This window comes from Alternaria dauci, chromosome 6 (assembly GCF_042100115.1).
Source record: "Alternaria dauci strain A2016 chromosome 6, whole genome shotgun sequence".
Lineage (NCBI taxonomy): Eukaryota > Fungi > Ascomycota > Dothideomycetes > Pleosporales > Pleosporaceae > Alternaria > Alternaria dauci.
Window position 1 is genome coordinate 861,540 of NC_091277.1, and position 19,256 is coordinate 880,795.

General features: G+C 54.7%; 5 protein-coding genes across 5 annotated transcripts; 3 read left to right on the forward strand and 2 right to left on the reverse strand.

Annotated features, from left to right (window-relative positions):
- Nucleotides 1-160: 160 nt before the first annotated feature.
- Nucleotides 161-5,156, forward strand: ACET3X_006638 (uncharacterized protein). Its single transcript, XM_069452789.1, has 3 exons — nucleotides 161-1,217; nucleotides 1,372-3,677; nucleotides 3,727-5,156. Exons 2-3 carry the CDS (start codon nucleotides 1,458-1,460, stop codon nucleotides 4,849-4,851), a joined length of 3,345 nt encoding a protein of 1,114 aa, XP_069305406.1. The 5' UTR covers nucleotides 161-1,217; nucleotides 1,372-1,457; the 3' UTR covers nucleotides 4,852-5,156.
- A 729-nt stretch (nucleotides 5,157-5,885) lies between these two features.
- Nucleotides 5,886-8,863, forward strand: ACET3X_006639 (uncharacterized protein). Its single transcript, XM_069452791.1, has 4 exons — nucleotides 5,886-6,194; nucleotides 6,256-6,396; nucleotides 6,462-6,475; nucleotides 6,534-8,863. The coding sequence occupies exons 1-4, from the start codon at nucleotides 6,159-6,161 to the stop codon at nucleotides 8,551-8,553; spliced, it is 2,211 nt and encodes a 736-aa protein (XP_069305407.1). The 5' UTR covers nucleotides 5,886-6,158; the 3' UTR covers nucleotides 8,554-8,863.
- Nucleotides 8,864-9,232: 369 nt separating this feature from the next.
- ACET3X_006640 (uncharacterized protein) lies at nucleotides 9,233-10,200 on the reverse strand (the record flags this gene model as incomplete). The annotated part of the gene is made up of 2 exons (XM_069452792.1): nucleotides 9,233-9,657; nucleotides 9,705-10,200. 2 exons carry the CDS (start codon nucleotides 10,198-10,200, stop codon nucleotides 9,233-9,235), a joined length of 921 nt encoding a protein of 306 aa, XP_069305408.1.
- A 466-nt stretch (nucleotides 10,201-10,666) lies between these two features.
- Nucleotides 10,667-12,026, forward strand: ACET3X_006641 (uncharacterized protein). The gene is made up of 3 exons (XM_069452793.1): nucleotides 10,667-10,853; nucleotides 10,918-11,124; nucleotides 11,192-12,026. Exons 1-3 carry the CDS (start codon nucleotides 10,719-10,721, stop codon nucleotides 11,381-11,383), a joined length of 534 nt encoding a protein of 177 aa, XP_069305409.1. The 5' UTR covers nucleotides 10,667-10,718; the 3' UTR covers nucleotides 11,384-12,026.
- Nucleotides 12,027-14,217: 2,191 nt separating this feature from the next.
- On the reverse strand, nucleotides 14,218-15,392 carry ACET3X_006642 (uncharacterized protein; the record flags this gene model as incomplete). The annotated part of the gene is made up of 4 exons (XM_069452794.1): nucleotides 14,218-14,345; nucleotides 14,396-14,859; nucleotides 14,944-15,103; nucleotides 15,161-15,392. The coding sequence occupies 4 exons, from the start codon at nucleotides 15,390-15,392 to the stop codon at nucleotides 14,218-14,220; spliced, it is 984 nt and encodes a 327-aa protein (XP_069305410.1).
- Between the last annotated feature and the right edge of the window lie 3,864 nt (nucleotides 15,393-19,256).

The following is a 19,256-nucleotide window of genomic DNA, read 5'->3' on the forward strand; positions in this document are numbered from 1 at the left end:
AGTCGGCGCGACACAATCGCCTCGGCATACGGAGGGTTCCAAGTTAGCGTCGACAAAATGCACCACGTGATAATCACCAGTTGTTCAAGGCCGTATAATCAGATCTCACAATTCTAAGCGGCATGGAGGACGAAAGTGCACCTGATATGTTTGCAATGACTCGTATGGTTTTTAAGTAAGCTGGGAGGAGAATGTCAAGTACTTGAGGTCCAAAATGCCTAGCTAGCACTTGGCCTAGAGCCGCAAAACCGTGGCGCACCAGGGTACAAGTCTACTGCCCTGCAAGTACAGACGCTTGCTCTAATACTGTGTGTTCCAGAGTCACCGGAGAGGCAGCCAGGAGTTGTGCTAGCAGAGTTCAATTGTCCTGACTTATTGTGGAGCGCTCATCATCGGCCTCAAAGTATGCCATCCACGGTCGAGACTATCATGACCCACACGACACCCAGGAGGTTGTGAACTGGCTGACACGTAAATCTGCAATCAAGCAAATGGCGTCTCAGATGGTATATTTGTGGCCTACAGCGCGCTGAAGAGCGTTGAAATATGACATTGAAAAGTCAGAGGATGGCGACTCGCACAGGCGGTGTAGATGTTGAGTTTCGGTTGATACGTGTTATACAGTCGCATTTCTGACTTCAGATTGGGAGAGGCTTGCGCAGGAGTTTATGCAGAAAGATGGCTTCTAGGATCCTGTATGTCTTGATCAGTCCTGATCTAACCAAAGTGATACATGCATATTGAAGACGAACCTACTGTATACCGCCACCCCTCTCAACTTCCTCTTGTGTCTTTCTGTCAGCTGCACGGTTTGCTGCGCCGCATGAAACTTACCTCATGGCGCGCAATGAGATCAATGAAGATACGTCGTGCACAATCGAGACCCCAAAGATATGCTACCACACTGCCGACGCAGCAAGAGGAGAGTATATGTATGCCTCATACGATGCACAGACCCAGACGAAAGACTTTGAGATGGAGACGTGGATGTCTCGAGCTGGGTGTCGCAACGGGTTGTAGTACTGCTCGCTTCCGTAAGAGCGGGGTCGGCGTGCAGGTGTTGGCGCTTCCCAGATGCCAAGCTACACATTAACAATAAGATCTCTGTACGCGTCCGCCATCGCCATGATGGATGACAGATGGATGCTCAGACGTGGCCGGGATAGGGATGAGGTCAGGAAGGACGGGGATGGCTTGGACGGAGTTTGCCTAGGCGGGTATGGTGCGTTTCTTTTCGTGCCTCGACCTCCACAAGTCTGGGCATCAGTCTATCGTCCATCTGCGCCCTGCCACCACCATCGCTACAACTTCAACCGAACCTCTCATGCTTTCGCAACAAATTTCACTCGTTACAAATACTGACAATCTTAGTGGAATTGTGGCCGACGACTGACTGCGGCCTGTAGCCGCTTCCTTGTCAGGTGCCTCCCATTTTCCCTCACCACATCTGCATCAACATGTTCAACATCGAATCCACAGCCGATCCTACCGCACTCGATGACGGAACCTACCTCTTCGACCAAACTCACGATGATCTCCTATCGATGCCAATGTCCAATGATAGCATACATCTGAAAGGCGGCATTGCACCTATAACTGGGCTTAGTAACTTGGGCTACGGCCGGGAATCGAGTGCATCGTCCGTGCACTACGGCGATTCTCATCATACATCGGAACTGGGTACAAGTCACGAGGGAGAAGAGTCTACTCCAGGCGCTTTTGTTAATGGATATGGGACCAACTATACTCCTTCGCCACTGCAAAAACCCTTCACACCAAACTCAGCCACCAATGGCATGATTAATACCCAGAACAAACAAATGTCGCACCTGAACAGCGGCAGTTCGCATGCGATTATCAACGGAGACGACGCGAAATCCCATCTATCATTAAGGAATCATCAAGGGGACACTGCGTTCATGGCAAGAACACCACAGAGCCTGAGTCGCGCATCACAATCGTCTTCGACTCCTGAGCTCCCACAACCGCACGAGCAGCAGAAGAAGCATCGGAGAACAAATTCGCTTTCAGTAAAAGGAAAGGTCGTCGAGATGAAGGCGAACTCCAGCATACCTGCAGAGCTCTCATGGCCAGAGTTTGGCCGACAGTGCATTTTAGCAGCGGAGAACAGCCGGCTGAACCCGTTCACCTTACATCCTGCGGAGTACAAGTTGTTACGAGATCATGTAACTCACGCGCAGGTCACCATTTATCTCAACATTAGGAACGCGATACTTCGGCTATGGCATCGTAATCCTCTGGTGTATGTCTCTCCCGAAGAAGCTGCAGGATGCGCTCGCGACAAGCGCCACTTCGGTCTAGCGAGAGTAGCATATCTGTGGCTTATGCGAAACGGGTACATCAACTTTGGATGCGCTGAAGTACCTGACACTACTGGCACACTACCGAAATCGAAGGTCAAAGTCGCACGGAGGCGTTCGATTATTGTAGTTGGTGCGGGTATGTCAGGGTTAGGATGCGCTCGCCATCTGGAAGGATTGTTCGCCCAGCTTGGTGATGAATTAACGGAAGCGGGCGAACTTCCACCGAAGATTACTGTACTCGAAGCTCGTCCGCGTGTTGGCGGCCGGGTATATTCGCATCCTTTTCTTAATCAGCTCAGCTCAACGCTCCCAGCGGGACATCGTTGTACGGCTGAGATGGGCGCCCAGATCGTTACCGGATTCGAGCACGGCAACCCGTTGAACGCAATCATCCGAGGTCAGCTCGGTATACCCTACCATGGCCTTCGCGATAACACAATACTCTACGACTACGACGGGACGGTGGTAGAGAGAGATCAGGACATGCTGGTGGAGAAGTTGTACAATGACGTCTTGGAAAGGGCGGCAGTGTACCGGAATAAGCCAGCAGCTCACAGGACGGTAGAAGGCGATCGTAACTTGATGGCCTTTGGTCGTGAGCCAGCCGATGTCGATGGGCCCACCGTTGCCGAGCTAGAACATTCTGATGCTCCTTTGGCCGCGAATGCTACGAGCACAGCGTCAACGAAGCAGGAGAAACCAACGACGGGGGTAGAAAAGCTAGCGGGCAGGGCATATCAGCTCAGCGCAGGCTTCAATCCGGATGTTACAGCAGCTCAAACGGTGCAAGGTATGGGTTGGGAGCTCAAAGCGGGTGCATCGAAGATGCAGTCTTTAGATCTCGACACGATTGCGAAAGCATCTGAGTATCCCACACTTGGACAGACAATGGACGAAGGTCTTCTTCAATACCAATCATTGGTTGATCTCAAGCCCCGAGACATGCGTCTGTTGAGTTGGCATCACGCTAATCTCGAATACGCAAATGCTGTAAGCGTCAACCAGCTTAGTCTAAGCGGCTGGGATCAGGATATCGGCAATGAATTCGAAGGCGAACACAGTGAAGTAATAGGAGGCTATCAACAAGTGCCGCGCGGCCTATGGCAGTGTCCCAGTAAATTGGACGTCCGCTTCAGCACCGCCATCAAAGCCGTCCATTACAGCACCGATGAGCAGCTCAAAGGCAAAGCTGTTAGGATCGAGTGCGCAAACGGCGAAGTCCATGAGGCCGACCAGGTCGTTCTAACAACCCCTCTTGGAGTGCTGAAGTCTGGGTCGATCAAGTTCGAACCTCCTCTTCCTGACTGGAAGCAGGATGTTATCGAACGAATGGGTTTTGGTCTCCTCAACAAGGTCAGTTGAGCTGTTCAGTCATTGCTTCCCTTTCTGACAAGATACGTAGATTGTTCTGGTGTACGAAAAGGCCTTCTGGGAGCCAGACCGAGACATGTTCGGCCTGCTCAACAAGGCAGAAGACGAAGCCAGCATGCGACCCGAGGACTACTCTGAGAAGCGTGGACGGTTCTATCTCTTCTGGAACTGTATCAAGACGAGCGGAAAGCCAGTGCTGATAGCGCTAATGGCAGGCGATGCTGCTCACTACGCCGAAGCAACATCGAACGACCAGCTCATCAAAGAGGTGACGGACCGCCTCGATGCCATGTTTGCACCCAACCACGTTCCCCTACCGTCAGAAGCGATTGTAACGCGGTGGAAGAAAGACCCGTTCGCCCGAGGCAGCTACTCGTATGTTGGGCCAAAGACACAGGCAGGCGACTACGATGTGATGGCGCGGCCACATGGCCCGCTGCACTTTGCGGGTGAAGCGACTTGTGGCACACATCCGGCAACGGTGCACGGGGCGTACTTATCAGGCCTTCGGGTCGCTGCAGAGGTTGCTGAGACAATCTTGGGGCCCATCAAGATACCAAGTCCACTGGTTGAGAAGAAGGCGATTAAAGTGGAACAGTCTCCGGCGACACCAAGCGTAGAGGCGAAACGACGATTCGAGCCGGCGGTTGCAGTGTCAGGCTCCAGAGAGAACAAATCTGGGCGAGTACAACGCGACGAAGACTACGAAGCTGCCATTATCGGGGCTATTCTGGACCAGATTGGTGAGCGTCCAATCAAGCCAGGACGTACAGGTGTCAACCCGTTCCTGCTGTTTACCAAGGACTTCTGGTACATTTGCAAGCAGGAGTGCGACGACGCTCACAAAGCGAGGACAGGCAACCCCGAGGCCAAAGCACCGAAACAGGAGATTCGTAATGCAGTTGGGTTGAGATGGCGGACAGCAGAGCAACAAGTCAAACAGCCGTACCTGGACCAAGCCAGTAGTGCACGAGAGGATGCGACGGCGAGCACGGCAGACTTTAAAGAACGCGTGGATACGTGGGACAAGGAAGCTGCACGGATACGGCGCGAGTATATCCAGGCCAACCCGCCAGAGGGTGGCAATGAAGAGGTCATTCTCAACAGTCGCACAGCGATTGAGCTGGGGGCTGGCAAGCGACTGCGGAGGCTCTGAGGCTGCTGTCGTGGCGGCATTTTTTTGGTTGCATCATTCATGTGTTATACCTGTGTTAGTGGGCGCCATTAACATTTGCCCGATGTTTGTTTAGTCTTGTTTTTCTATTCTATTGTTTGCATGAAAGCTGCGATGGAGTTGGGGTAAAAAGGGTGAATGAGAAGTCGCGTGGCTGTTTGCAGCGGCAGGCGCACAACAAGACAGGGCCGCCCCCCCCCCCCCCCCCCCCGAGCGAGGCTTTTCTGTAGAGCGATGGCGCTTCGCGGATGTGTGCTTTCTGTAGTATGTCTAGGACAAGTAATACAAATCTAGTGGATAATGTTAGGCGTGCCAGCAGCAGTACTTGGCACATGGGCTTTCGTCCGGACCCATGACGCTGACGCCGTGTGGTCCAAGCCGTATGCGGGGGATGTGTGCCATGCGTGCAGCGTCATACGGGAGCGTGCGCACTTGTCAAGACGGAGATGTATTGTTCCAATGGCAGCAGATGCGAGGGGGGAGGCAGAAAGCATTTTGCTGACCGGGCCAGGTGTAGTGGTGCTCTGGACTCGCACAGTGCATGTCACAACCACAGTGCGGGAAGACGCTAGAAGACGTTCGTCCGTTCTCCAATGGCGATCTCTGCGAGGGCGGCCAACAAGCGCCACGGTTGCTTGCCAGTCTTGTTGTGGAAACGCGGCGCATGAGTGGTGGGAGCTTAGCCTCGCCGTCGCCGCAGCAGCAGCAGCGGCAGCAACAGGGCACTCTGTCGGGAAGCGTCTGGGACACAGGGCCAAGGGGATGGATGAGTGGAATGGCGAGTGGTTCTTCTATGCATGTTCTTCGGTATGGCGCCCCACCACGGCGGCGACACAATTCGCTGGCTGGGGCAGCAGTCGAGGGAACCTGTGGCTTCGGCGCGTTAGTCCCGAGCGGTTCCTCGTTGGCGGGGTCGCGTGTGCCAGGTCGTGGGGATCTCTCGGCCTGGCTGGCTATCCCAAACAGCAAAGCCTCGCCGCGCCTCGCCTCGCCTTGGTCCGCTCCGGCGCTGCTCCCCCCAACCAGCCTGCCTGCCAGCCTGCCAGTCTGCGCAAGCCGTGTGTTGCGTCAATTGTTGCTGCAATCCTTCACCTCGTCCTCCCCAAACCCCCCATGTTTCCCTTGGCTCTTGACCTCTTCCTGGGCCAGCCCCCAGCACCTGCTACTGCTACCGCTACCGCGACCCCGACACGTTCCCCCGTCGCCTGAAGTACCGTCGCATTCATTAGCCGTCGTCGTACATCGTCTGCACCCCACCCTTCCCTGCTCGCGCTCCATACCCGCCAGCCATGAGTTCCTTTTTCAGTCGCATCAAGTCGGGTGCGGTAAGTCCAAGCAGCCACGCAGAGTCGCGCGCGCAACCACTGACACGTCCCTCTTCCACAGCCGCCCTTGAGCCCGGCGACCGGCACCCTACCCGTCAAGAAGGACCCCAACGCGCCCGACGTGACGCCGCTCGAGAAGCTGCTCCTCAACGCGGGCCCTCTGCGCGGCGACGGCAGCGACAAGTTCTTCGGCTTCGAGAATGTAAGTCGGCCAGCCCCAATGCCGCCTCGATACAAGTCCCGCCTGCTGACCGCGCCATGCTCTAGTTTGGAAGCACGTGGTATGCACACGCCTACACAGCCCACGCCCGCTGAGGACCCATGCTGACTGTCCGCCAGCTACTGCAATTCCATCGTACAGTGTCTCTACTACTCAGTCCCCTTCCGAGAACAGGTCATCAACTTCCCCGCCCGCTCGCCCCCAGAAGCCCTCGAAAGGCCCTCATCCGGCCTGCCCAAACTCAACACAAACCTCCCAAATGGCCACTCGTCAGCCCTCTCCCCCGCCGGCCGCACCTCGCTCTCCAGCCCAAATGCAAAAAGTCCCGCAAAGCCGGCAACCACTCCGGGCGCCGCCATGCAGCCTCCAGGCACCAAGCCCGAGGACAACAAGGACTCGCCCGAGTACAAGAAGAAGCAGGCCTTGGCCGCCGGCCCGGTCCTGCAGATGGACTATGAAAACGCAAACGCATACGGCATGAACGAGTCACTATTTTCTTCCCTAAAAGACATATTCGAAGCCGTAATCGCACACAGGTCGCGCATAGGCGTAGTCAGCCCACACAAGCTTCTTGAGATACTGCGCAGAGACAACGAAATGTTCCGGACACCCATGCACCAGGACGCACACGAGTTCCTCAACCTGCTGCTCAACGAAGTCGTAGAGAACGTCGAGCACTACTCCAAGACCCGCCCAGCCCTGGTCGAGGACACGACCGAGAATGGCGAGACAACGTCCAATGGCCAAGTGGTAACCGCGCGGAACTCGGTCGCTTCGGCAAAGTCAAACTCCGGATGGGTACACGAGCTGTTCGAAGGCACACTAACATCCGAAACACGATGTCTCACATGCGAAAACACCTCGCAGCGAGACGAGGCATTCCTGGACCTTTCTGTAGATCTAGAACAGCATTCGTCCGTGACGAGCTGTTTGCGCAAGTTTTCCGAAGAAGAGATGTTGTGTGAGCGCAACAAATTTCATTGCGACAACTGCGGGGGTCTGCAAGAGGCGGAAAAGAGGATGAAGATCAAGCGGCTACCCAAGATCCTTGCCTTGCATCTCAAGCGCTTCAAGTACACGGAGGATCTCCAGCGACTGCAGAAGCTCTTCCATCGCGTCGTATATCCCTTTTACCTCCGGCTCTTCAACACCACCGATGACGCAGAAGATCCGGACAGGCTGTACGAGCTATATGCCGTAGTGGTGCATATCGGAGGTGGTCCGTATCATGGTCACTATGTATCCATCATCAAGACACAAGATCGGGGCTGGTTACTGTTTGATGACGAGATGGTAGAGCCGGTAGACAAGGCCTACGTCAGGAACTTCTTTGGTGGAGAGAATGTTCTGGCTTGCGCCTATGTCTTGTTCTACCAAGAGACAACAGAAGAAGCCATGATGAAGGAGCAAGAAGCCGACGCCCTGGCCGCAGCAGAGCAAGCCGCCAAGATGGCACAGGAAGAAGTCACAACACCGAAAGCGAATGGTGTCAACGGTCAGTCATATCATACTTTCCACAATGCAACGACACCTACATTCGAAGAGGCCGACAAATTCGCAAGCCTCGATCACGCAGCTACCGCTCCGCCGCTCGCCCACGTCGAGACCAACACCGACCACCACCCAGTCGAGCATACCACAACACAAGTCCCCGTCCTCGGTGCGCGGAAAAGTAACCTTGGGCTCTTTGGCAAAGGCAAAGAAGAGAAGGAGCGCAAGGCTCAAGAAAAGGAGCTTGAGAAGCAGGCCAAGCAGAAACGCAAAGAGATGGAAATCCAGCGACGCGAAAACTACCGCAAACAAGAAGACGACCTCCGTGCAGCGCTCGAAGCTAGCAAAGCATCAGCGGTGGAAGAGGAGAAGAAGCGCGTTGCGAATGGCGAGGGACCACCACCCACAACGGCTGGGGCGGGAGGCGACAAGGAGAAAGCGGCGAATGGCTTTGGAAGCGTCAAGGGTATGAGCGGATTGAGTCGTTTTAGGCATACCTCGATGAGTCTCAAAGGCAAACCCAAGTTCTGGACAAAGGACAAGCAAGACGACGAGCCCATCCCGCCGGATACGCCGACCACGGACACGGACAAGGACGGCAAGAACCGTTTCAGCTTGGGGAAGAAGAAGAGCACGTTCAAGTTCTAGGAGAATCTTTCGCCGTAGAAGAGCATATGGTCGTTTTGCAAAGACGCGGATCCGACCATCAGTCTGGGGTTTCCAAATGGGGTAGCTTGTGAAGCCTTTTCCCTTTGATGGAGCGAACACTGGAGAAGCAGTCTTCCTACCGAAGCATTGGAAATGCATTGGAGATGCACTCATATTGCATGGCTATTCTTCTCCTTCTTTTATTATCAAGGTATGATGATGGCGTTGTAATTACCAACCCCCATGGATGGGTGGTGTGTTGTGCATATCAACTTTGGATATACGTTATTATAGCGTACTCGTTTAGCTTAGCAGAACTGCGAGTTTGGCAGCTATAGTGAATGTTACAGCTTCGCAGTGGATCGCGGCCACCTCTCTCAGCTTGGTGCTATCAGATTCAGTACCCTGGACAAAGTGCGACAGTAGCAATGTTGAGGAAAAAGTTTGTTCAGGATTACATATGAATAGATGACCATGTTGATCCGTTCCAGATGAAAGAAAAGTCTGTACCTGCTTTTGGCAGACTACTAGACTGCAACGTTGACACGCAAGCAAGCTTGGGCGGTAAACCAACGCTCTCAGTGCCCCCTTTATAAACGCCCGCTACCAGGATTTTTGGTCGCAACCTACTGTACTCTTACACGGCGTATCGACGACACGTGCACCCTCAAGGTGCCGTCTATGAAAACTTCCACCGATTACCACAGTTCATGCACTCGCAAAAAGTCGTCATGGGCTCGTCAGCGGACCTGGTCTGCGCCTGGCTGTAGCTGACCATTTTTTGCTTGCACTTTCCGCACTGGAACTCCTTGGAGATTGCCTTTTCAACCTGTGCAACCATGGCCTGGTTCATGTTGATCTGTTCCAGCTTCTCGTCCTCTGCTCGTCGCGCATCCGACTTCATCTCGTCGTGTGTCATGACGACAAACTTGTTGGCGGGCACGTCGCCAGCGAGTACACGCTTGCGGAGCTGGGGGTTCGACTTGTTCTTGAGGTTCTGGAAGAGCGAGCGCATCTTGCCCTTGTACGTGTCGTTTACACTGCCGGCGTTTGTGTAGGCAGCGGCTTCGATTTGCTTTGCGACAATGAGAATATCGTCGGGCACTGGGCGTGTCAGTCAGGTACAGAACAATGGACCGGTTGCTACTTACTCGCTTCACTCATGAAAGCCAGACCGTCGTACATGAGCCTTACGCAATTGTCGCGCGCCTCGTTTCCCGTAACCTGGTACTTGACCTTGTCTGTCTTGTAGTTGCGCTTGTCGGCGGGCACATCGTGCTTCTTCTTGGCCAGATTTGGTGCCGGAGACGCGGTTCCCGAGGGCGGAGGAGCGGGCGAAGAGGCAGCACCTCCATTTGCGCTCGTCTTTGCCGGGCCATCCTTCTTGGCAGGCTGCTTCTTTTTGACCTCATCCCTCCACTTTGCTACCAATTCTGTTGCGAGCTTTTGTACTGCGGGGTCCTTGTGAGTTCGCAGACGGTTGATGGTGACACCAATCCGTGTTGAGCGCAAGAGATCCTCGGTCGCGTGCACACCCGTCTTCAAGTCATTGAGCAGCTTCAGCACAGAAGCGCTGGGCTCGCCTTCGGACACGGCCTTTCCGATGGCCTTGCCACGGAGCTCGATCTCTTTGGCGTCCATTGCCATGGTCCAGGCAGTGCTTGTCAAGGTGCGGGATAACGCGGGCGCGGAGTCGCTAGTGCCGTGGACGGAGTACCGGTGCTACCGTTTTTTTTTTTCAAGTCGCGGAGAGGGAAGTGCGGTTCGAATAGTTGTGCGGTCGATGTGGTTTCCGTGGCTGTCACACAGGCAACTTCTTCCTGGATTGATGTTGCGACTGAGAAGGCCGGGACGTCGGCGCGGGGTGCTTAGGCGCGTCAGAAGCAGGTATACGCGACGATCAGGTACGGTAGTGGTTCGGCGAGGGTAGGGCAGACGTCGAGGCAGCAAGGCGGCAGGAGACAAGGAAGCGTGGTGCTATGGCTGGTTTGATTGCCATGTCGAAGTTGCCTTTGCTTAGAGAGGCCCGAGCTCACGGCCGCTAGCCTCGGCCTTCACCAAGGGAAACCGCAACCGCAAAGCTGGGAACTGCCAGAATAAAGACAGACGGGCGACGACTGCTTCCAGGAAACAAACAAACAAACAAGCACACTCGACCCATCACCATGGCCGAAAACGCGCCCTCCGGAAACGCCAACAACGCGGGCGCAGACAGCTCGCGCGGCATGCCCTACTACGAGAGGCTGCGACGCGACCTGCGCGAATCGCTGAACAAGAAGCGCTTGATCGATAACAACCTGGTCAGTACAGCACACGACGCGTCGTGCGTCTCCGTGAGGCTCTGTGTTGACTCTGATGTGGCAGCTACAACTCGAAGATAACATCCTGCGAGTCGAGACACAGTACCTCGAAGAGACGAGCGCCGGGAACATCATCAAGGGCTTCGACAACTACATCAAGGGCGCAGCATCCACCACGGCAGCAGGAGGTGCAGGTACTGCCACCAGGCGCAAGGCCCCCATCAGTGACGCGGACCGCATCTTCAGTCGGAGCTCTACCAGCTTCTTGAGAGTATGTCGAGCAACAAGACTAGGCCAACGTGCCAACAGCCGGAGAAGCCATGCTGACTGCGCTACAGGAATCGTCGACGCCGGGCTCTGCGACGCCATCGCACGCTCCCACGCCAACTTCGTCCTTTCCTACGCGCGAGTCGAGCCAACCTACCAACGGCGCGAGACCAGTAGGCAGCAAGAAGAAGAAGGCAGCCGACGACGATGACGACGATGGCAACAAGACGAAGCGACAAAAAATCTCCTACGGCCGCGAGTGAAAACGCGGTGCAAGACTCCGACACCGCTTGCTTCAAAAGCGGCGGAATACAAACATTACCAAGATACCTTGAAGCGAGTAATTCGCTCACGGTACGATTGCGCGTCCTTATGGGTCCCGAGACACAAAATCTAACAGACCTACCAACAAATTAGGAAGGCACAAATGAGTCGCTCAGACACTCGAACCTGCCCGTGTTCGACTTATGGGTACCTTACAACACGTGCGGGATAGCTGAAACCGCTGTAGATCGGACTTGTGAACGCGGGGTTGGTTCAATCTCGATGTGAGACCCACTTAACAGAGGATAACGTACTACACCACACCACCACCTCCTCCTCCGGCGGGTGACAACGCATCTGTACTGACTAGCTAGCGTTCGTGGTGGAGATTGCTCGATGCTTGACTGATTGCTTGCTTCGACGGGTCGGAGGAGTGGTAGTGGAGTGCTACTTGGCGTTCTACTACGGCGCAAGCCACGTCCGCAGTCTGCTGCCGCCTTCATCTCAGCAAAAAGCGGAAATCATGCTTGCCGAGGTTTAGTATAGTGGATCAACAAGTACAATGCAAAAAAATGTAGGCCCCGCTCGTGGCATCCAAAGATTGCGAAGGATCCGTGGCAATCTTGGAAACAGACGAAGCGAACAACTTCTTCCCGTGCTTCCTCATGGTGCAGTAGCCGTGGTGTACAGTAAAAATGAAGTATCATGGTCACATTGCACATTTCCAACCCTTGCCATTAATCACTGCAGAGACTCTTCTTCTTGTGGGGAAAAAAAAAAGTTATAACATGGGTATTAATGCATATTACTCCAAGGCTCATTTGGCTGTACTCGAGAAGGCGCAGGGACGGCCAGGATTGAGATTGTTCTCCGCCCTCGTCTCAGTCAATCGACTGTGGTTGGCAGTACAAAGACGGAGGCAATGCATGCTGGGCAGGCTGTGGACTTCGCATCCTGGAATATCATGGTATGCAGAACTATAACCCAACGACACAAGTCCGCTTGTGCTAAGACATCCCGCCCTCGCTTCGTGGGCTTGTCGGTCCATGGGACTGCTTGAAGATGTGATCGGCGGGTCTTCGGTATGGTAGAGGGGAAAGAGGCTTCTCCCCTTGCAAGACAACGGCCAAAAATCCAACACTGGCTTGCATGATGGCTTGTAATTCCGTGTGGTGGCCACAGAGTTTCAAAGACCGAAAATAGAGGAGCCGGAGCGGGTGGCGAAAAAGACAGCTGGTAGGGAGGCTGGCGGAAATGCTCCATGCTGAGTGGTGCTTCGGCGGTATTGCCAGCCAAGTCGCAGCTTTCTCCCGTCACCCAACAGACAGCCTGCGCGCGGAGGCCAACACCATAGCGCAACAGAGTCAAGCAGTTTGGCTCGTCACGTTCTCGCAACGCGATATGTTGCCTTGCGTTTCGCGTTGCTGTAAGTCGTCGCGTCCTTATGACGATCTTTACTCGAAAAACGGTACGAGTATACAGCCCGTCAGGCACGCTACGATCTCATCTCTGGCTGTTTTCGGTCCTTCTCCAGTGTGTGACCCACTGGGACGAGCAACCTCCGTGATTGGTAGCCCTCGAGTAGCAGAGAAATAACAAGTCCCGCAACCGACGCGATGCAGAAAGAAAGCCCGACGTCAGCACACGCACACACACTTTCTGCGTTTGTGAGTGAAACAGAATGACATCGATGCGCCCCACTCCAGCCTCGTACGCACAAGTCGGACTTGACGACAGGGGCAACCTGGAGGCCGGAGCCAGTGGGTTTGGAAGCAAATGATGGCAGAGAACCAACAGCCTGAGGCGGCCCAAAGGTGCAGCCGGGCAGACAGCCCACTCGCTGAGGTAAGACAAATTTCAGGGTCCGGCGGCGGCTAGCAAGGGAGCCTGACGCTTCATGACGGGTGCCAAGACGCAGTCCTTGTCGTAAGCCGACCGCTCACGGGACGCCAGATGATGGCATTGCGGAGACAAGGTCGTGACTATGTCGCGTTGGTCAAAACTAGGACCGAGGCATCTCCAATGACGAACGGAAACGCTCTCTTGGGGCCCAATCACAGTGCTGCTGCCGTCACGATGTCAGCCGCAAAGGGAGGAAATGCGCATAGAGAAAGAGAGACTTGTGTGTGTGTGCATGGGATTAAACAAGGGTCTTTGATTCTACCGCGCTCCTATCCACAATGTGGAAGCGTGCGTCATTTTCTCCCGCTGCCTGTACTCAACGACTCCATATCGTATCGAAAGCCTTGCCTATCCTGGCTTGTGCCCCAACTGTGGGTGGCATCTATGCGCGCGCGCTCCAAACTACTACTGTACAAAACGTCATTGTGCTAACATCCTGTGCCACGACTCTATGTCGGGAAGGTAGTTACTAAAAGAGAGTCTAAAATATTAAAAGGGTATAAGCGAATGGTGACGACAACATGCTCCGTATCGACTACAGGTCGAAGCCCGGTCGAGCAATGTTGAATGATTAAATAATCAACTGTGGGCGGGAGAAGACCCCAAGCCCCGGTAAGACAAACGCGTAATGTTACATTGGTGGGAAATCGCTCGGAAATGGAATACTCGTAATTCGGAACACCAGAACGCCGTGGTGGTCCCTCAATTCGATGAGCGGGCCAGGTGGTATCTCAGTAAAAACCGTGGTGTGCAGCGATGGGTGGGAGAGGAATAGCCGTCTCAGCTTGTCGTCGACGGGTCTATAGTCGTGACTAAGAAATGCGCGACAGTGGTATCTCGAAATATTCCATGTACTTGAGACATGCGACGGGCCGGTTGGGGCGTGGTCCGGACAAGCAAAGCACTAGACACAACTGAGGTGTTTGATCCGCTAGTGATCAACGCTCTCTGGCGACGCATGATCGATACTGCCGTCGTTCTTGTGGACCTTTCGGTGTCTCCTCAGGTTGGAGACGACTGAGAAGTGCCGACCGCAGCCATCAACCTCACACGCAAAGGCTGTTGCAATGTTAGTACCGCGAAAGGACGACCGGGGTTCAAGTACTTACGCTTTTCGCCTGTATGGCTGTACATGTGCGTTTGCAGCGAACTAGGTCGGGTGAAACGCTTGTCGCAGATCTTGCACTTGTGCTTCTTTTGCGAGCTGGAAGACACCTTTGAACTGAACTGGCTCATCATTGAAGCAGGCGCTGGAGGCATGTTTGCTCCCAGAAGTGCATTGGGGCGGGGCAGGGTGCGCGAATTGCTCAGATCAACAGACTCGGATGCCGAGCTGTAGTCAGTCACCGAGCCGTCGCCACCGTAGTATCCATTCGGGCCATAGCTGCCTGACGAGATTGACGAGTGTGTAGAGTGTGCTGAAGGGAAACCGTACGAGTCGGTCGAGCTGCGGCTGGTTCCTTGGGAGCCATAGATATTCCTCGGGGTAATATCTGACTGGCTCAGAGAGACCATACCACGGCTTGCATCAAGCGCATCGCTAAAGCTGTTGCGCGGTTGCTGTGTGTTCATTCTGCTAAAGTCAACAAGTGAACTTTGGCGTTGTCGTTGGGCCGCGCTTTCTACGGACTCGTAGAAGGCTACAGAGGGGACTGACGGGTGTGAAGAGCGACGGGAAGCATCCTGTTGGTATGCGTACGGGCTCCGTTCTGTGTTGCCATATTCCACCTGAGAGTAGGGCGCTGAAGTGGGAGCATACGTTTGGTTTGATGGTGACCCAGATGTAGCGTAACCGGTTGGGTACCGCGACATGATATCTTCAGAGGCATCAAGTAAGTTTTGTGTTCCGAAAGTGCCATCCGGGAGAGTAATACCTTGTCCCATGGGAGGAGCTGTGACTGGCAGACCGTGGTACGGGATAGCAATACTGGTAGGCCGTTGCGCGTCGACATTGGGTGCAACTGTGGTTTGGTACAGCTGCTGCTGTGAGGCACCGGTGGACACCCATGGGTTGGTGAAGTGTGGTTGTTGTTGTGGGTAGCGCATGTGTTCGTAACCCATACTGCTTAACTGGGGTTGCTGACGGTTGTCGACTGCCATTGCCATTGCGGATTCGAGACGAAAGGTAGCGAGGTGTATAGGTCCGGAGAGGAAGGTGGTACAAGAAGACGAATGTAAGTGTTACAAGAGACACTCAACTCGCAGATCCAGGTGTGAAACGTGATGGTTCGAGGGTTGAAAACGTGGAGATAGTCGATCACAGGTACTCAGCGGTGGGATCTGCGACCTTTTGAATTCACTCTGACACTGGGGACTCCCGTGCTGTGGTAGTCCAAGTCGAGTAAAGATTATCCCTTAGGTATGTCGATCAGTTGACCTGTGCTAAGCAGCAGCCGTGGCGATGAACCAGCGAGATTAGGTGTAGGGCGAAAGCGGACACCAGTGACTGGGAGGCAGGCGCTCGAGCGTTTCAAGTGAAGCACTGTGCTTGCAAGGGAGCAGAAATGCCCAGCGGGTGCAGGGGCGGACCGTGTGGGCTGAGTTGCGTGTTGCGTGTCGCCTTGGAAGGTTCGGTAACGTTGTTCGCTACAAAAGCAAACCAGCGACAAAGAAGTAAGGATGTGAGGGTAAGGATGATGAAAGCAGTATTGATAGTCTTTGGCACGAGTTATGGCAAGACGCAATTTAGGATTGAGTAAAGCTTAGAGGTCGGTGACTGTTGATCAGTGGGCATTTGGTCGGGGAACACTGACTGATAAATTCCGCTGCTTGGAAGGTTTACGTTTTCTGGGTTCACAGCACCTCCATCATAGGCTGGCAGCCAAGCATAACGAGCAGGCAAGTTGGCTGAAGACCCCGGACGCACCTACGTCGGTGAAGACAAGGATCAAGTGCGCTAAAGCATCTCTCTGCACGCTGCTTTTAAGCGTGTGGGGAGCGTTATTCAATGGCCTGCCCACGGCCGACGTAGTATCCGCGCCATTGAGCACTGTGGGCTCAACAGCCCTCAGCTCCCGTTTATTGAAGCCAGCGTTTACCTCTTCTCCATTGCGCTATCATCGGCACCCTCCTTACCCGTGAGAGGCCAGTAGTGCGCCAGGCAAGCCCTCGCTGCTAGGCAAGCCTTCTCCTCTTTGCAAGCCCACTGCGAATCAGCGGGCGGTAGGCGCGGGAGGGCTTTTTGGCTTTTGTTTTGGCGTGCATCCACCAGGCCAGGGTCAACGAGGGACGTGGAAGAGGACTAGTCTATTCACTCACAATTGCATGCTGCCGTTTTGGTCAATGAACGCTAGCCTGATCAGCTGCCAGAGTGAAATGCTCCGCAGTAATGCTGACGAGTGAGGCAGGCCATGGAGCTGCCCTGTGTCCTCATCCTAGCGATACCTGATCACCCCCTAAGCTTTGCTTCTGACACTGTCGACACTCGACGCTGCAGAACAACGGTCGCCTAAGGTGCACGCTCCATGCCGACCATGAAAGGGACCGAAAAGGCGGCTTCGCAAGCTTGCGGTTTGGAGGTGCATCGCGCCGGACAGTGGCCGGAGAGTCTGCTTTCGCGTCGCGGAGTCGGACCGTACAACCATCTCTACGTAGTTGCGTAAACTCGAACTCTGTGAGCAGCTCTCCCTCTGTCCTAGCGCTGGTTCCGCTCCACTCCTGACTCTGTGTCGTGCACGGCGCACGCTTGAGAAAAAAGCGCCCGAAGTGAAATTACACAGTAGCCCCCCCTGAAGCAACGCCTGTGCGCGTACCTAAGCAATGGGCAAGCGTTTGATCGCCGTCCATGTTGCTTTGGCTGCAACGACCGTAGCTTAGCCAGATGGCGGGTCACGAGTTGCAGCATACACACCTTTATCGCGGGAAGCTGTCCTGTCCAATAGGATCACCAGTGCCATGTCGGTGTACCTACTCCGCACAGAATCCCACACTCGACGACACCACGCTGAAGCGCGTACTGAGCGAGTGGCACACTAGCTCCAATCATTCGCAGTCCCCAATATCTGCCTGCGTTGAAATGGAGGCGTCATGTGTCGCAGGGCTATATGGGCGGCGACTATATCCACCAATGACGATGTGGTGCACCGATGGCAGAGGCGTCGACGATTAGGAGTGCTCGTTTCGTGCTCCGTATCTTCGGCCTCTCATTGATGCGGACCGGGTGGTTTGCTGGGAGAAATGATGAGAGCCAAGACCGATTTGTACACCCCGCTGACACGAGCGGTCGTGAATGGTGTGAAAGAATGTGGGCGCATCATGGGTGCTTGCTGGCAATGTCGTCATACGGACCTCACCCTAGCGCAGACGCCAAGTGCACAAGCGAGCTGTCATTGGCGCGACTCGCAAGCCGTACCTGGCGACCGTGAATGCCATGCAGGATGATGTCGGAGCGGTCAAGACAGATGGGCTATCTGCCGCCAGAGATATTGGCCATGCTATGCTGGCACGTCAGCCATTGCCGCGGTCCGTTATACCAGCAAGCAGAACGCTGTGCTGGGCGTCCAACTTGCGTCCGTGGCTTGGAGGGCTCCGCCGTAACGCGAGTGGCAAACGGGCAGAAGGCATGCACTCGGAGTCTACCATCTCACCGCTGCATGCTTTCGTTGACATGAATGGTTAGGTGTTGGGACAAAAGGGCCGCCTTGCGTCGCAAGTGCACGGAGCAGCTGGCAAAATCCCCCTCACTGTTCGTGGCTCCGCAAGCCTTGTCATGCAGGGCAAGATCTGATGGAGCAGCGCCATCCCGCTCAACATCGAGCTTGCAGAGTGCACTATCAAAAGTCACTTGAGCGTCACTTCTCCACTTGGCTGCGTCTGCCTTTGCCGCTACTTTGTCTGCGTGCAGGTGTTGGCGGAAGCGGTACCCTACCGGAGTCGACTGTGATATGGGTGCGGCATCTGACGGGTCGCTATGCATCGCATCAGCAGCACCACCGCGATGCAAAAAAAGAAGGAAAAAAGAAGTGGGCACGCCCCGTTCTCAGCGCCATATGCCAAAGCACAATAGCCACGACCGCAGCAAAGATCGTAGGCTGTCGGTAGCCGCTCAGAATTGGCTCGGCATTTGGACACTGGACCCTGCATTCGCCAGCCATGCCAGATCACCAAAGTTTATTAGCCATTTGTCTGTGTACACCCTCTGCCCGCTTGCCAAGTCATTCGGGTACTCGATAAGCTCTAGGGCGGATTGTTTTTTATTTCCGAGATCACAGCCTAGCTCTGCAACACGAGTGATGGCACCAGGCGTGTGTGGAGAAGCAAAGTCGGCTCTTCAGATGCATGTGGAAATGTACACTCCATGTGCGACAGTATCCCGCAGCAGTCCTAGCGATCTTCAATAAGCCTTCCCCGCGATCTTCAAGTGAGCCAGGTATGCGGCTCTGCGAGATCGATCAGCAGTGTATAGTAGTCAGGGACACGTGTTGAACACGTTCACGCTGAAGGCTGCGCTGTGTTGCGCTGCGCACAACTGGCCGCGCAAACGCGTTCCGCCGAGCCTTGTGTCCAGCTAGTGCTCGACAACCGCTCACAACCCCATAGCGCCCAAACAAACTCCTGCTAGAGCCGGGCAGCAGGTGAACCGAACAATGCCTAAACCAGCGACAAAAGGCCAGCAGTAAAACCGCAAAAGAAAGTAGTCGGCGAGGCAGCGAATCAAGTGAGCCCGATACTCTGGGACATTAGCCAGCAGCTCCATTTTGCTAGGAAAAAGACTAGTCGCGGGCAGCGGTGCAATTGCAAGCTTCAGCCAATCGACCCGTACTCAGCCAAGAGAGCGCTACCCCTCGGCACACTGCACTTGCGAGAGCTCAAGCCGCCCGATGTAACGTTCTTCCAAACTGCGGGAGTAACGCGGGCTGTCAGGCTGTCAATCTTGGGGGTGGCTGCGTAAGGCTCGTCTGTGCAGTTTCAAGGTTTGAGCTGAGATTCTGCATGTTGGAATGTAATCGAATGATCTTCAGAGTGTTCCCG

What these genes read in the sequence shown, in the direction of transcription:
- ACET3X_006638 (XM_069452789.1), top strand. Translation starts at nt 1,458, where the DNA reads ATGTTCAACATCGAATCCACAGCCGATCCTACCGCACTCGATGACGGA. An exon ending in GTTTTGGTCTCCTCAACAAG is followed by an intron (nt 3,678 to 3,726) that starts GTCAGTTGAGCT and finishes CAAGATACGTAG; the next exon opens with ATTGTTCTGGTGTACGAAAA.
- ACET3X_006639 (XM_069452791.1), top strand. Translation starts at nt 6,159, where the DNA reads ATGAGTTCCTTTTTCAGTCGCATCAAGTCGGGTGCG. An exon ending in GTCGCATCAAGTCGGGTGCG is followed by an intron (nt 6,195 to 6,255) that starts GTAAGTCCAAGC and finishes CCTCTTCCACAG; the next exon opens with CCGCCCTTGAGCCCGGCGAC.
- ACET3X_006641 (XM_069452793.1), top strand. Translation starts at nt 10,719, where the DNA reads ATGGCCGAAAACGCGCCCTCCGGAAACGCCAACAACGCGGGCGCAGAC. An exon ending in GCTTGATCGATAACAACCTG is followed by an intron (nt 10,854 to 10,917) that starts GTCAGTACAGCA and finishes CTGATGTGGCAG; the next exon opens with CTACAACTCGAAGATAACAT. An exon ending in GCTCTACCAGCTTCTTGAGA is followed by an intron (nt 11,125 to 11,191) that starts GTATGTCGAGCA and finishes ACTGCGCTACAG; the next exon opens with GAATCGTCGACGCCGGGCTC.